Source organism: Macaca nemestrina, chromosome 8 (genome assembly GCF_043159975.1).
Source record: "Macaca nemestrina isolate mMacNem1 chromosome 8, mMacNem.hap1, whole genome shotgun sequence".
NCBI lineage: Eukaryota > Metazoa > Chordata > Mammalia > Primates > Cercopithecidae > Macaca > Macaca nemestrina.
In genome coordinates this window covers 78,304,479-78,320,290 of record NC_092132.1, presented here as the reverse complement: position 1 = coordinate 78,320,290, position 15,812 = coordinate 78,304,479, and the positions used below count along the sequence as shown (strand labels likewise).

The window sequence follows — 15,812 nt, the reverse complement described above, 5'->3', positions numbered from 1 at the left end:
TACATTGCCCAGGCTAGTCTTGAACTCTTGGCCTCAAGTGATCCTTCTGTCTCAGCCTCCCAAAGTGCTGGGATTACAGGCATGAGCCACTGCACCTGGCCTTAAAAATTTTTTTGTTCCACATCATATATCCATCTACATAAACAATTAAGCTACCTTGGCCAGGCACAGTGGTTCACGCCTATAATTCCAGCACTTTGGGAGACTGAGGCGAGCAGAACACTTGAGGTCAGGAGTTCAAGACCAGTCTGGCCAACATGGTGAAACCCTATCTCTACTAAAAACACAAAAATTAGTTGAGCATGGTGGCGGGTGCCTGTAGTCCCAGCCACTCAGGAGGCTGAAGCAAAAGAATCACTTGAACCCGGGAGGCGGAGGTTGCAATGAGCCGAGATGGTACCACTACACTCCAGCCTGGGCAACAGAGGGAAACTCTGTCTCAGAAAAACAAACAAACAAAAAAAACCAGAGTTAAGCTACTTTATAATAGCACACATTTAACATTTTTAAGTTAGTGATTTCAGAGTCTATCTGAAAGTAAAAATGGTTACAATAAATTTTTCTTTAGACATCACATTGCTTGAAATGGCCCCCAGTTTCTAATGGCTAAAAAAAATGGAGATGATGATTAAAGTTCATCCCCAGGACATATTTCTTGGCCCTGGGAGGGCAGGAATGCATGAGATAATTAAGTAACATTCATATGCACAAGAAAAGACTACTGACATAATCTTTAATAGGATTATTCTTCAGTTTATTATTTAAAACCTTATGACAGCTAAAATGCTAAGGTATAATTTATAATGAAAGCATTTGAGTGATTGAGGTATATTTCACTGAGCTGGTTTGTCCTATGAGTTGAAATTAAGACTTGTATAAACATAAAAAGGGAAACCTTTCCCAGATTTATGTAGTTAGGTAAGAATACTTAATGTCCCTCACTCCCAACTGTGCTGCAGTGCCATTGCGCAGTGCTCAGAGTCTAAAGGCAGCAAATCTACAGGATTTAAGGAACATTTATTTTTCAGTACAACAGCTGCCTATAAGACCACCAGCTAGCATTACATAACAAAAGTACGTATTATCTTTGAGATACACAACTTTACAGTATTTTCCTAGTGCTTTTAAAATTTTACAATCTTAGCTTTTGAGTTCTTTTAAAATGACAATAACAAAAACAAAATGAAAAAATCAGAAGTGCATGCATCAGAGAAAAACAGCAATACTATACTGTGTCTTACACCATCTGGGAAATTAGGTAACAATCACATCCTCTAGCCATAAGGGGCTGGAGTGCAGTGGCATGATCATGGCTCACTGTAGCCTCAATCTCCCAGGCTCAGACAATCCTCTCACCTCAGCCTCCTGAGTAGCTGGTACTACAGGCACACACACCAAGCCCTGCTAATTTTTTTGTATTTTTAGTAGAGAAGGAAGGGGTTTCACCATGTTGCCCAGGCTGGTCTTGAACTTCTGACCTCAAGTGATCCTCCCACCCTGGCTTCCCAAAGTGCTGGGATTACAGGCATGAGCCACCTTGCCTGGCCACCAACAATGATTTAAAAAAACTCGACTGGACGTGGTGGCTGACGCCTGTAATCCCAGCACTTTGGGAGGCCAAGGTGGATGGGAGATCGAGACCACCCTGGCTAACATGGTGAAACCCCATCTCTACTGAAAATACAAAAAATTAGCTGGTCGTGGTGGCAGGCACCTGCAGTCCCAGCTATTTGGGAGGCTGATGCAGGAGAATGGCGTGAGCCTGGGAGGCAGAGCTTGCAGTGAGCCGAGATTGCGCCACCGCACTCCAGCCTGGGCGACACAGCGAGACTGTCTCAAAAAACAAAACAAAACAAAAAACAAACAAAATCATTAATTTGTCACCAGGTGAAGACAGAATCTGCTAGTGCTAGAGGAGTCAAAGTTCATAGCTTTTCAAATAAAATACACAATTGATATAATCTGTAGTAACCCACACGTAATAAGAAAAGAGCATATAGATTAAGCCATCTCTCAAAATATCTACTATATAAATTGAGATCAGAAGCAGTTTGATTTGTGGTTTCTTCTCCCTGCCAGCTAATAATAACAATACGATTATACATAGAGCCAACAAGCCACTTGTCTTATCGTGTCATGATAACAAATATAAATCATGTGTTCATTTCTAAGTGAATCATGTTGGCCACTGTAAAGAGATGTTCTGTGTATATTAGATTATTTCCTCAGCAGTGGCTCATGCCTGTAATCCCAGTTGTTTGGGAGGCTGAGGTGGGTGGATCACTTGAGGCCAGGAGTTTGAGAACCCCCGGGGTCACATGGCAAAACCCCATCTCTACCCAAAATACAAAAATTAGCTGGGAATGGTGGCGCACCTCTGTAATCCCAGCTACTCGGGAGGCTGAGGCAGGAGAATCGCTTGAACCTGGGAGGTGGAGGTTGCAGTGAGCTGAGATCTCGCCACTGCACTCCAGCCTGGGCAGCAGAATGAGACTCCATCTCGAAAAACAACAGAGGCTGGGCGCTGTGGCTTGCGCCTGTAATCCCAGCACTTTGGGAGGCCGAGGCAGGCGGATCACTTGAGGTCAGGAATTCGAGACCAGCCTGACCAACAAGTTGAAACCCTGTCTCCTACTAAAAATACAAAAGTTAGGTGGGCATGGTGGTACATGCCTGTAGTCCCACTTACTCAGGAGGCTGAGAGGCACGAGAATCGCTTGAACCCAAGAGGTGGAGGTTGCAGTGAATGGAGATTGTGCCACTGCACTCTAGCCTGGGAAACAGTGAGACTCTGTCTCAAAAAAAAAAAAAAAAAAAAAAAAGACAGCATGGTAAAAAAGCAGCTAACACCAAGCAGGCATCTATCATCTAAAAAGATTTTCAAAAGTACCTTCAGTGTTTGTTAAATATCCAAAGAGAGAAATGCAAATTTAACAGACTAATTTTTAAATGAGTACTTTATTTTTATAATATCTCTTATCATGACCATTCACCATTAAAGCATTAAAACAGCATGTTCCTTTGAATCTTCGAGTGAAAATATGAAATTTCTCCTCTGTAATTTTCCAACCTACCGACACCTATCATCATATCTAGCAATTTAATAAAATGTTATGAAAATCTGTAACAAATACACTTCTTTGGCATTAAAACAACTTGTAACTGGATGAGAAGAATTAAAAAGTAATACCATCAAGGGCAAAGCTCTACTAACTATTTAACAGGATGACTTAGAAGTCTAATTATTCAACACATAGTTGTTTCCCCAGTTAAATGCTTTAAAAACTAGCCAAACTAATAAATCTTAAGAATTATTAGCAAGAAAACAATTTTTCTGAAATTCTTGCTGTTAAATTTAGTGTTTACAATTCAGTTTGGGGTAACTTTAAAGAAGTTTTGATTTCATTCCTTAGGATAAAGATTCTTTTTAGCACTTCTTATGTCAATAACTTATAATAGTGAATGGCTGAATCCAAATCTCATTTTACTTTTTATTTTTCCATGTTATATGAGTAGGTAAATATGTTTACAAATATTTAAATATGCAAGTACTTTTCTACATATTAATATGTAGAGAACTTTTATTATATATCTTTCTTGAAAAAAGATATGCTTCGGTCACATTATGTGTATATTCACATTAAAACAATAAAACTGGGCCAGGCATGGTGGTTCTTGCCTATAATCCCAACACTTTGGGAGGTGAGGCGGGAGGATTTTTTGAGCCAGGATTTCAAGACTAGCCTAGGCAACACAGTGAGACCCCATCTCTACAAAAAATAAAAGAATTAGCCAGGTGTGGTGACATGCACCTACACTGTGAACTCTGCTGTCCGCTGACACCTGGTCTTCTGTTCACACTGGACTGCAGGGATTCCCAGTGCCTTCCACAAGTTGCAAACACAGTAAGATACAGAATAACCCTCTAGGAAGGTGGCCAAGCCCTGTCCTCTGAGCAAACCATTTCTAATACTCCAAACAAGTTTTCTGAGAGGGAAAAATAACTACTTATTGAATTTATTGCATCTTCATATTACTGCAACAGTTTTCTTCAACTGAAATGGCGTCTTAGACCAACTTAAGCACAGTATGGTTTTCACAAAAAAGGAATACTGGTATATTATAAACACAGATTTTTATCTTTCTAAACTAGGAAGACTGCACCAACAGATATGAACTTTTCTGTTTGTAATAGATACACTATAGCAATGTGTGCACTCTTTAGCTACATACACAATTGTTTGCTTTCAAGTGACTTCTTTTTTCTAATAATTTCTCTTGCACTATATAGCAGTGACTCTCATACTGAACAGATAAGCTGTGTGTTTTATATAACACTGATTATTTCATTCCACATTTAGCCAGATAAACCTGAACATCCAACTATGGGTTCACATGTAAACTTTCAGAAATTTTATGTCTCATATAATAAATATAGAATTATGTCATAGTATTTAAAAACAATAGCCACCACTTCTACCAGCCCCCACCAGGGGAGAGCCTAAGGCTGTGAGTCTGTTGGAGTGTTGTCATTATTTGTTTTTTCTCCAGAAACAGAATGCTTCAGAAACTGACCAGTAGCACCGATGTACAATCTTGATCGCATGGGCCATTTCTGAAAAAGATTATTTCAACAAGAATTCAAAAGTTAGTATCTGTGACATATATTAACGTGGTCTACAATGTTAAAGATTGCAAACAGCCCAATGCAAATGCAGTATTATGTAGCTAATAACAATTGTAAGTATGAAGTACAAAGAACAACATGAAAAAATGTTTATTAATGCTCACAGTAAAAAACAAAAATATACTCAGACTTTGATTAAAATTTTAGAAGTAATATGTGTGCTTACGGATAAGAACTGTAAGAAATCATGAAAAATAAATATAGTTAAAGTGTAGAAAAACATATCTGCCTGTAATGTTTTAATTTCAAACTAAACCTAAAACAAAATTAAGCCTAAAACTAGATCCTTGGCTTTAAAAATATTTTTAAAAGTCCCAATTTTAGTATATGTGGGGCTGAAGTGAGCACTATATTTTAAAAAGTTCTACGTGGTATTATGTGTCTACACGTATCAAAGGACCACAGTGAAAAGTGTCAACTATCTATACATGTTCTTTTTTTTTTTTTTTTTTTTTGAGACGGAGTGTCGCTCTGTCACCCAGGCTGGAGTGCAGTGGCACGATCTCGGTTCACTGCAACCTCCGTCTCCTGGGTTCAAGCGATTCTCCTGCCTCAGCCTCCTGAATAGCTAGGATTATAGGCGCCTACCACCACGCCTGGCTAATTTTTGTATTTTTAGCAGAGATGGGGTTTTACCACATTGGCCAGGCTGGTCTTGAACTCCTGACCTCAAGAGATCACCTGCCTCAGCCTCCCAAAGTGCTGGGATTACAGGCGTAAGCCACCAAGCCCAGCCCCATCTATGCATCTTATCTAGCTAAAAACAGTATCTCGAAGTCATAAATATTAGAATATTTGGTATTATACTAAGAGAACATCCTGATTAAATGTCTGTATGTATTGACATCATCTAGCTCTAACCTTTTGGTAATCATCACATTTGAATTACTGATGATGATTTTTCTAAATTCATCTCAAACAATATAATTTATTGCCAGGCAGACATAATGATGAAAAAACATATTACATGAGTAGTTCTTTCAGAATAAAACTCTTTTTGGAAGGAGGCAGCTGTCATATAATCAGTTAAGTTCTAAGATCCTTAGAATACTACTATTGTTTAATACAGAGATGGACTTAAAAAAAAGAAAAAAAAAAAGCAACTCCTAAAGGTCAGCAATCTGGTCCCACACTCTCCGGGGAGCAAGTGCTGCCTTATGTAAGCAGGCTACCTATCTTCATCAGCGAACACACACAGGCCAACTGCTAGTTACATAGCACCATAATATGTTTTTAAATGCCTGGCAGATAATCCATAGTGCTCAAATAGAGGTACAATTATTAACACGCCAAAGAACATTAAGAGCTCTGGGTTCGCAACCCAAGTTGCATATAAGACTCACCCAGAGAGCTTTAAATAAATACTGATGGCCAAGTCACACCCCAGAACAATTAAGTCAGAATGGACTATTAATTCTGTTACAGAGTTAAAAGAATGTAAGTAGAGTTAGATCTCAGATGGAATAATATAAACTCTCATTGCACTTGTGAGCACAGTTATTTTCACCTAAACTGGGACTCCAAATGTAAAACATAGCCATAAAGAATAAGTGGGCATGTGATACTATCTGGAAAGTTTTGTTCTGTGGCAACCAAAGTCCTAATTTTTATTTTTTTATTTTATTATATTATTATTTATGAGACAGGGGCTCATTCTGCTGCACAAGCTGGAGTGGCAGTGGTGTGATCATGGCTCACTGCAGCCTAAACCTGCTGGGCTCATGCAATCTTCCTGCCTCAGCTTCCTGAGTTAGGACTACAGGTGCCTGCCACCATGCTGGGCTAATTAAAAACTTGTTTTTTTGTTTGTTTATTTATTTGTTTTTGCAGAGGCAGAGTCTCACTATGTTGCTTTGAGTTCGAGGGTGGTCTTGAACTACTGGGCTCAAGTGATCCTCCTGCCTCAGCCTCCCAAAGTGCTGGGATTATAGGTGTGATCCACCATGCCTGGACTCAATTTTTAAAAATAATACATACGCATTCCTATACATCCTAGGTGTATCATTGTCAGTGGTCCTGTTCCTGGGATCTTTTACAAAGATAAACTAATGTGTTTTTTATTTTTATTTTTTTTGAGACGGAGTCTTGCTCTGTCACCCAGGCTGGAGTGCAGTGGCGTGATCTTGGCTCACTGCAACCTCGGCCTCCAGGGTTCAAGTGATTCTCCTGCCTTAGCCTCCCAAGTAGCTGGGATTACAGGCATGTGCCACCATGCCCAGCTAATTTTTGTATTTTTAGTAGAGATGGGGTTTTGCCATGTTGGCCAGGATGGTCTCGAACTCCTGACCTCAAGTGATCCGCCCACCTCAGCCTCCCAAAGTGCTGGGATTACAGTGTAAGCCACCACGCCCAGCCAAACTAATATGTTTTAGAAACTGGAGTGAGGTTTATCTGATGTATCAAGATCTGGCATTGTTATATCAGATTAAAGTCCTTCATTATACTGAAGATCCCAGTGCTGTAGTGTTTGTGTCCCTCCAAAATGCACATGTTGAAGCTCTTACCTCCAAGGTGATGGGATTTAGAGACAAGGCCTTTGGGAGGTAAAAAGAGTTAGATTAGGTCATGAGGAACTAATACCCATTTAAGAAGAGGAAAATCGGGCCAGGGCAGTGGCTCATGCCTGTAAGCCTAGCACTTTGGGAGACTGAGGCAGGCGGATCACGAGGTCAAGAGATCAAGACCATCCTGGGCAACATGGGAATCGCTTCAACTCTGGAGGTGGAGGTTGCAGTGAGTTGAGATCACACCACCACACTCCAGCCTGACGACAGAGCAAGAGTCCGTCTCAAAAAAAAAAAAAAAAGTTGAATGTGGTGGCTCATGCCTGTAATCCCAGTACTTTGGGAGGCCGAGGTGGGTGGATCACCTGAGGTCAGGGGTTGGAGACCAGCCTCGCCAACATGGCGAAACCCCGTCTCTACCAAAAATACAAATATTAGCTGGGCGTGGTGGTGGGGGCCTGTAATCCCAGCTACTTGGGAGGCTGAGGCAGAAGAATCACTTGAACCCAGGGGGCAGAGGTTGCAGTGAGCCGAGATTGCACCACTGCACTCCAGCCTGGGTGACAGAACGAGACCCCATCTCAAAAAACAACAACAACAAAAAGCACTTAGTTTAAATAAGTGACTCAAAAATAACAAAACCCTCTTATCTATTTTTTTTCAATTATTGTTTACCTATCATAGACAATGATTATAAAATAAGGGGCACGATAATAAAGTCATTTGTATTTTTCTGCCAAATGTAGAGATCTGAAATATATTTCTGTTTCTTAGACAATCACTGCCTTTTGGGCAGCTGATGCTGATGGAAATAAATTGCTCATACCCCACAGGGATTAAAAACTGCCATTTCAGGCTATGCACCAGGTCCCCATTCTCTTAAACTTCCAGTTTAATTTGAGATGTTTGTTCTCTTTTTTTGAGACAGGGTCGTGCTCAGTTGCCCAGGCATGCAGTGGTGCAATGTAGACACAATCTCTTGGGCTCAAGCAGTCCTCTCGCATAAGCCTCCCCAGTAGCTGGGACTACAGGTGCACACACCACAGCCACCTAATTTTTAAAATTCTTAGTATAGAGGAAGTCTTGCTATGAAATGCTCTTAAAGTAAATCCCCAACAGTGGTAATGTGCTAACAATACTGATAATAAGGACTTGTGATTCAAAATAATGACCTTGAAATATTTGTTAAAAAGCTTTGATCATCAGGGTAAGACTAACACTATGTTGTAAGGCAGAAAAATGAAGTCATTTTAGAACACTTTTTACTAAACAATAGTTTATAATGAGCCTTTAGTTAACCATAAAAGTACAAATAGGATATTTTAATTTCTTTCACATTAATCAAAGGTAGACAATGTTTAGACATTTTGGTAGTGTCTGTAAACTAATGTGTTAACAGTTAACAGGCGGTTTCAATTATGTACATAACATCTCTTTCCTCTGAACTTCCGTAGCACATAATTATAGTTCTTTAATGGAAAACGTAACATTCTCCCTTCCAGTACCGTTGTTTCTTTGTCGTTGTCTCAATAATATGTTCATATAGGAAAGGGACTGAGTCTTATTGTGTTCACTCCCCTAAAATAGTGCTTTGCACACAGTAAGAATTCAATACATGTTTGATTTTAAAACACGCTTGATTTTAGTCACTTGTTCAAGCAACATTAATTTCATTAAAAAAAATCTTTGGCTTTGTATCATTATCTCTAGAGTTGTCTTTTAAAATATTCAATTAAAACAATCAATATTTACAAATAAAAAGTTATGATTATAAAAACATTTGGTACATGAATCAAGTGCAAAAAGACACTTGCTATGCTTATTGTTACATGGAAATGACGCTTCTAACATTATTCATTCAAAAAAAGCATTCCAAGAAAAAATAAGATGAAAAGCATCTTGACTTCTCATTCTGAATTATGTCTCCCATAAAGTATTTAACGGATGCTCTTTGTATTACAATCTACTTAATGTTAAAATAAACTTCCTTGAGTATATGGCAAATGTCAAATCAAAAGAAATCTAATATTAATGGTATATTCGAATAGTAATCTAATGAACATGGTAATACAGAACCCCTTAATAATGACTTTTCTGCTGAGATTATAAACTTACAAATGAGATAAGGTATATCATAATTATAAATAATGATATTTCATGTCTTCATATTTCATATTGAAATGATTTGTCTATCATTATGATTATATTTGCAAAGTAAATTTTGTTAAACCTTACCACAGAATGGTAAGTTCAGTTAATATCAGAGGGTGTGCTTTACCATACTGAATAATTTATTGAACACTGATATACTTAAAGCTAAGTCTTAAGTATTAACTTTGCATTTGTGTGTGTGTGCGTGTGCACGCGTGTGGCCAAATATTTCAGGGTGGTGAAGCCAAAACTCTGAAAATTTAGGTTTGGCAAATAATGAGATGATGCATTTGGAACAGAAAGATTAGTGTAAGGTTTCAAAACAATCAAATCTAGAAGAAGAGGATGATGCAAAAACCGACTACTGTAATAGGTAACGAAGCATAATCATATACACCATGTTAAGTGAAAATTTTACCTATATGTAAAGAAATTATGCAAAATGGATTCTCTTGTCTAATTTTGTACATTACAGACTTTGAATTTAGTAATCAATTCACTCAACACACATGCCAATCTATTGCGAACGTATTTAAAAACACTGTAGTTTTTTCTAATACTTTTGGTAGCTGTCAAGTATATGATATTTAACCTTTATTTAAACGGACTGAAATTTTACTACATAGAGATGCAGAACGGTCTCATTTGTTCTTACTAGTTTTACCAAAAAATTTCAACAGTGTTTTCCTAGAATCACTTAGGGCCATTACTCCAGTGAAATCTTTCAAATATCCCATAAAAATCAATGAAAGCATAATTATATAAATAAAAGATGCTTAAAAACTCTCCGAGGGTCATACATACAGCTCAGATATTAAACATTATCAGGATGTGCAACCAAGCCCCCATTTCTCACCTTGGAAGGTACACAAATCCTTCAGAGGCATCCTGTAAGGGGCCTGCGAGACTCTTACTCAAGCCACCCCGGCTTTAAACGCCTCACTCGCCACCTGCGAACGGCGAAGGAGCAGCCTCTCGCGGCGGGGACCTTGCCACCAGTACCCTCGAAGGCCGAGGTCGTTCTCCCGGTCGGCTTCCCGCCTCACCCGAAAAGGAATGAGAGCATCTATCCAAGACGGTGACTGGCAGGGCGGATCAAGGTGTCCTGGTCTCGGCCCCAGCCCCGCGGTGCGACCCCGCCCGCTTACCTTGACCGGGTGCAGGTAGCCATCGCCGCGCAGGGAGCCCAACCCGGGGTCCGCCGCCGCCTCGGCGTCGTCCTGCAGGCTGCGGGTGAGGTGCGCGATGTAGGTGGTGGCCAGCAGCAGCACGTCCAACTTGGACAGCTTGGTGTCGGGCGGCACGGACGGCAGCGTGCGCTGCAGCTCCAGGAAGGCGTGCCGCAGGGTCTGCACCCGGGTGCGCTCCCGCGCTGCATTCGCCGCCGCCGGCCGCCCGCTCCCGGAACGCGCACCGCCCCCGGGGCCCGCCGGCCCCGGCCCGGTCAGCCCGGTACTCGAGTCGCGGATGGCGGCGGCCAGGGGCGCGGGCTCGGCGCTGACGCTGAGAGGGCTGCCCGCGGGGCGGTCGCGCTCCATGGCAGCTTACCGCGCCGCACGCCCTGCAAAGGACCGAAGGTGCGGTGAGGCCGGGGGGTGGTCGGGCTTAACCCGAGAGGCGCAGCCCCCTGGTTCTCCCCGTGCGCCCACTAGCAGCCCAGCGGGGCTGAGGGCGCTCTAAAGCGAGCTCGTTTTGCCTGGGGCGCGTTTTGCCTCCCGACGTCTGGGGCGAGTTGCGGGGCTCCGGAGTTCTTGGGCTTCCTAGAAGGATGAAGAGAGGCGCGGTGCCGGCTTTGCTTTTCAGGGGCAAATTAAGCGAAAGGTCTACTCTACCCGGGAAGAAAGATCTCGGAAGCTCAATTTAGGATCGGCACTCGTTCGCGATTCGGCGACTTTATCCAACCCGGGCGCACGAGAGGTGGCGCGGCTCCCCCTCGCCGACGCCGCGGAAAACCACGGCTCACCAGCTGCCCTCGGCCTTTCACGCCAGGGGGGATTTCTGCCCGAGGAGTGGGGGACCTTTAGCCTCACCTCGGAGTAGTCACCCGCCACCGTTCCAAGCCCAGGAGCCGCACAGTACGCGTCTGATGGGCCCCTCACCTTTCCTGGAGCAGCTGAGTGGAGCTCCGCTCTGCCGTGCGGCGGGCGAGGGGCGTGGAGCAGGGCCTGTGTGGCCAGGGCCTCACTGGTCACTCCATCCTCGTCCGGCCGAAGCCCAAATCGACGGCTGCTTCCAACTCACGCTGGCCGTGACTTTTATGCGGGCGCCCTGCGGCTCCGGCCGGCTACGACAGGTCGGGCGGAGGGCCTGGCCCACCCAAGGGGCTACACCAGGGGCTGCAGCGGCGTAGAGGGTCATTAATCAAACCGCCCGGTGGGTCGGGCTCAGGGGGCGGGGCGTCCTCCTGGCCCCACCCCTCGGTTCAGCGCCTCACGCTGCTTTTCCCAAGGCGCCTCGCTGAGGGCGGCGTGTGGAAAGTCTGGGGTGTCGGCTGCCGGCTGCGGTGGGGCAGGGCTGGAGGCCGCGAGTGAGGCCTGTGGTTAACCTCGCGCTGCCGAGGTCCTACCTCCTCGGGTCCAGTCTGATTCCAGGGCGCTTCCAGCTGAGGCGGGAGCGTTGCCGTTTGGTTGAGGGTGACTTTTAAGCTCTGTGAGGAAAAGTCGAACGCGCCACATCGAGGCGCTAGCCGTTTATTCTACCACAAGGTAAAAGATTCATACTGTCCTAGTTACCCTAAAGCTGGGAGATACACTGCACTTCCTACCAGACCCCGAATGCTCCCGCTGTCCGTAATTCTTTAAGAAATTCCCAGAGCAGGCAGCCCTTGGATCGTGGGCGCTTCTCCCCGGGGACGCGGACCTTGCTGACTGCCTCCGCTGCCCGCGCGGGGGCCACCGCTCTTTAATTATTTGGACGAAACATTCTTTTCTGGTTTTGCTCTTGTGGACCCACGGGAAGCGTGACTTGCAGCGAGGCAGGACCGATCCCAGGCTTCTTTAGAAAGCGGGCACTGCGCCCCAAGGCCTGTTCAGAGTCGCCCCAGAAAGCCATGGGCCCCCGGCCGCCCCAATCCGCAGCGGTTTCTGCAGGTCCTGGACCCGTCGCCTTCGTAGGTGAAATCTGAGTACTTTCCAACAACATAATTAGAACACACTCGAAACAATGCCTGCAATTCGCAGAGTAGGACATTTTCTGTTTTTGTGTTTGAGACAGGGTCTCTGTCGCCCAGGCTGGAGTGCAGTGGTGCCATCTCGGCTCACCTCAGCCTCCAACTTTCGGGCTCAAGCCAAGAGCAGGATATTTTCTTATATTCTTTGGGGTCAATCGGAATATCAAATTTAAAATGCCGCTAAAGAAACCGCGCTCTTGTATATGCACCATCATTTAATACTTTCCAGTAGATTTCTAAGTTGGAACTACTGTAACCAAGTCGTCAGCAGTCCTGGTGGCACTATTTGGATGTACTGGTCCACAAATTAAGTACATTAGTGAGTCAGAATGGCACTTAGGCTTTCATCTCAATTCCCACCCAATAACTGTAATTAGATTTACACTTTAGAAAGAAGCACACCAAAATTCCATTGATTCAAAAGGGGGCTCGGTGCGGTGGCTCATGTCTGTAGTCCCAGCTACCCCGAAGGCTGAGACGGGAGGATCTCGTGAGCCCAGGAGGTTGAGGCTGCAGTGAGCTGTGATCGCGCCATTAAAGGGACTTCTATTGCTGAATGAAAAAGTACATATTTTCCCAGTAAATTGTATGTAATGAGGAATAAAGCAACTAGATCCCTGAATTCACAGGCGGAAAGCAATGTTTCAGATTCTATAAAGCAGCAAATCAAACAATAACTTAAAAGTTTTTCTATGTGAGATACCATAAAGCTACAAACCCACAAAAGATATTGTTGCCTAGTCCTATAAGGTTAAAAACAAAATCAAACATTTCCTGTCACTTGAGGCTGAATTTACTCATTTTCTGCAAACAAATTTTCTTTTTCTTTGGGGTTATGGAAAAGGTGAGGTTCATGCACATCATTTTTTGTCAGCAAGGTTTCAGATTGCTTCAAAGAGAGATTCCTATATTTATAGAGAGGGGAAAAAAGCATTAAATTAAAAAAATGAAAGTATCCCCAAAAGGTAGCAAACCTATAGAATCTAGGGCACAATAACAATATTAAAGGCTAATGATTAGTCACCAAACTGTGTGAATCTTGTTGGGCTTTAAAAAGGAAGCAGAAACAAAGATTTTCCTCTTGGTGTAGCGAAGAATGTAAAAAATCTGTGATTTGTGAGAGGTATGGAAAGAATATTAGAGGAAAGGTGGACCAGCTCTAAGATGAGGCAAATTTGAGGTGTCTGGGGCTTCTTATATTTTGCACCCAGATTGTCTTATAATGCAATATAATCACACATATCAATTTATTCCATATTGTTTTTAATATATAAATGTTTTATATGTATATAAAACAGTAGATTAATTGGTACTTTTTCACCTTTCAACTATTTCCCTCATTATTTAAATTGTAATTTACATAGTTAAATTCACCCTTTTCAGTGTAAATTCACCCAGTTCAGCAAGCTTTCATAAACATATGTCTTATAACCATCAATGCAATAAAGATATAGAACATTAATTCTCCAAAATTATCTTGTGCTGACCCTTTGCAGTCCACCCTTTCTCCCACCTTCAGTTTCTGGCAACTGCTAATCTGTTTTGTGTCTCTGTAGTTTGCCTTTGCTAGAAAGTCACACAAATAGAAGCATATTATATAGTATGTAACCTTTTGAGTCTGGTTTCTTTCACTTAGCATAATGCTTTTGAGATCCCTGTTGTTGAGTATATCACTAGTTCATTCGTTTGTATTGCTGAATAGTTTTCCATTGTATAGATGTACCACAGTTTGTTTATCCATTCCTCAGATGAAAACCTTTGGAACTGCAGTGAGTTGAGATTGCGCCACTGCACTCCAGCCTGGGCGACAGAACGAGACTCCGTCTCAAAAAAAAAAAAAAAAAAGAAAGAAAACCTTTGGATTGTTTTCAGTTTTTGGTGATTATGAATAATGTTATAAATGTTCAGGTACAGGTTTTTGTGAGTATACGTTTTAATTTCACTTGGGAAAATAACCAGGAGTGAACCACTAGCTGCTAGATGTGTTAAATATATGTTTACCTTTTTTTTGTTTTTTTTTTGTTTTTTTTTTGAAGGAGGCTCTCGTTGTGTCACCCAGGCTGAAGTGCAGTGGTGTGATCATAGCTCACTGTAGGCTTGAACTCTGGGGCTCAAGTGATTCTCCAAGTGATCCTCCCACCCTAGCCTCCCAAGTAGCTGTAACTACAGGCATGTACCACCATGCCCAGCTTAATGTTATAAGAATATGTCAAACTGGCTGGGTACAGTGGTTCACATCTGCAGTTCCAGCACTTTGGGAGACTGAGGTGGGAGGATTGTTTAAGTATAAGAGTTTGAGACCAGCCTGGATAGTATAGTGAGATCCGGTCTGTACAAAAAAATTTTAAAAATTACATGGGCGTGGTGGAACATGCCTGTAGTCTCAGCTACTCAGAAAGCTGGGGCAGGAGGATTGCTTGAACACAGAAGGTTGAGGCTGCAGTGAACTGTGTTTGAGCCACTGCACTCCAGCTTGGGCAACAAAGTGAGACCCTGTCTCTCAAAAGATAAATACATAAATAAAATAATATGTTAAACTACTGTCCACATTGTCTGTACTATTTTTGCATTCCAGCCAGTAGTACACGAGAGTTCCAGTTGCTCCATATCCTAGCCAGCATTACCAGCTTTTGTTTTTTCTTTTTATCCATTCTAGTACATGTTATTTTTTAAGAAAAAATTAAATATTTAAAAATCAGATGATTTCATAACCGAGATATCTCACTTGCCAGCTAGTGTGATGCATGTCCATCTGGCCACACCATTGTGGAGCTGAATAGCTACAGTTGCCTTTAGTCGGGCATGTGCTTTCCAGTTCACCTTAGTCACCTCCTCACCTGTTCTCATTTATTAACTTCCTGTTCCTAAGGGTGGTTTTGTTTGAGAGTCCCCAGCAGAGTACTTGAGAGGCTGGCTATTGGAGTCAGTGAGCTGTGTTCAAGTCCTAGCTCTGCTCATGGCAATTGTGTGACCTTGGGTCCTTCTGATTGTACCTCTCCAAGCCTCATTTTCCCATCTATAAAATGGGGCTTATAGTATTCTTAAAAGAGTTCCATTGTCTTTTAAAATTTGTTTGGATGGGCCGGGCGCGGTGGCTCACGCCTGTAATCCCAGCACTTTGGGAGGCCCAGGCGGGCGGATCACGAGATCAGAAGAGAGAGACCATCCTGGCTAACACGGTGAAACCCTGTCTCTACTAAAAATACAAAAAATTAGCCGGCGTGGTAGCCAGCGCCTGTAGTCCCACCTACTTGGGAGGATGAGGCAGGAGAAGTGGCGTGAACCCGGGAGGTGGAGCTTG

The 15,812-nt window shown here is 42.8% G+C and overlaps 2 protein-coding genes and 1 long non-coding RNA gene across 7 annotated transcripts in view; 1 reads left to right on the top strand and 2 right to left on the bottom strand.

Moving 5' to 3' along the window:
• Positions 1-510: 510 nt before the first annotated feature.
• On the bottom strand, positions 511-11,903 carry LOC105482173 (transcription factor 24). 2 transcript variants are annotated; one of them, XR_011606968.1, is made up of 3 exons: positions 10,491-11,903; positions 10,199-10,292; positions 511-4,615 (listed from the first exon to the last, which is right to left on the bottom strand). XR_011606968.1 is itself a non-coding variant. In XM_011742157.3 (3 exons), the coding sequence occupies exons 2-3, from the start codon at positions 10,878-10,880 to the stop codon at positions 4,502-4,504; spliced, it is 504 nt and encodes a 167-aa protein (XP_011740459.1). In that variant the 5' UTR covers positions 10,881-10,903; positions 11,442-11,903; the 3' UTR covers positions 511-4,501. The 2 variants fall into 2 exon arrangements, 1 of the variants encoding a protein (XP_011740459.1); XM_011742157.3 differs by lacking the exon at positions 10,199-10,292 and having other exon boundaries at positions 10,491-10,903; positions 11,442-11,903.
• A 60-nt stretch (positions 11,904-11,963) lies between these two features.
• LOC105482172 (uncharacterized) overlaps positions 11,964-15,812 on the top strand; it is a 76,443-nt gene continuing 72,594 nt past the window's right edge. Inside the window, exon 1 of the long non-coding RNA XR_987423.3 lies at positions 11,964-12,047. This is a non-coding gene — a long non-coding RNA (uncharacterized lncRNA). The remainder of the gene's footprint in view (positions 12,048-15,812) is intronic.
• Positions 12,796-15,812, bottom strand: part of LOC105482171 (protein phosphatase 1 regulatory subunit 42) — a 67,120-nt gene continuing 64,103 nt past the window's right edge. For 2 of the 4 annotated variants that reach the window (XM_011742154.3, XM_011742153.3), the window contains one exon: positions 12,883-13,063. In XM_011742154.3, coding sequence (XP_011740456.2) covers positions 12,898-13,063 — 166 coding nt within the window. In that variant the 3' untranslated portion in view covers positions 12,883-12,897. Of the gene's footprint in view, positions 13,417-15,812 lie in introns of all 4 variants that reach the window. The other 2 variants (XM_011742156.3, XM_011742155.3) reach the window with 2 other exon arrangements.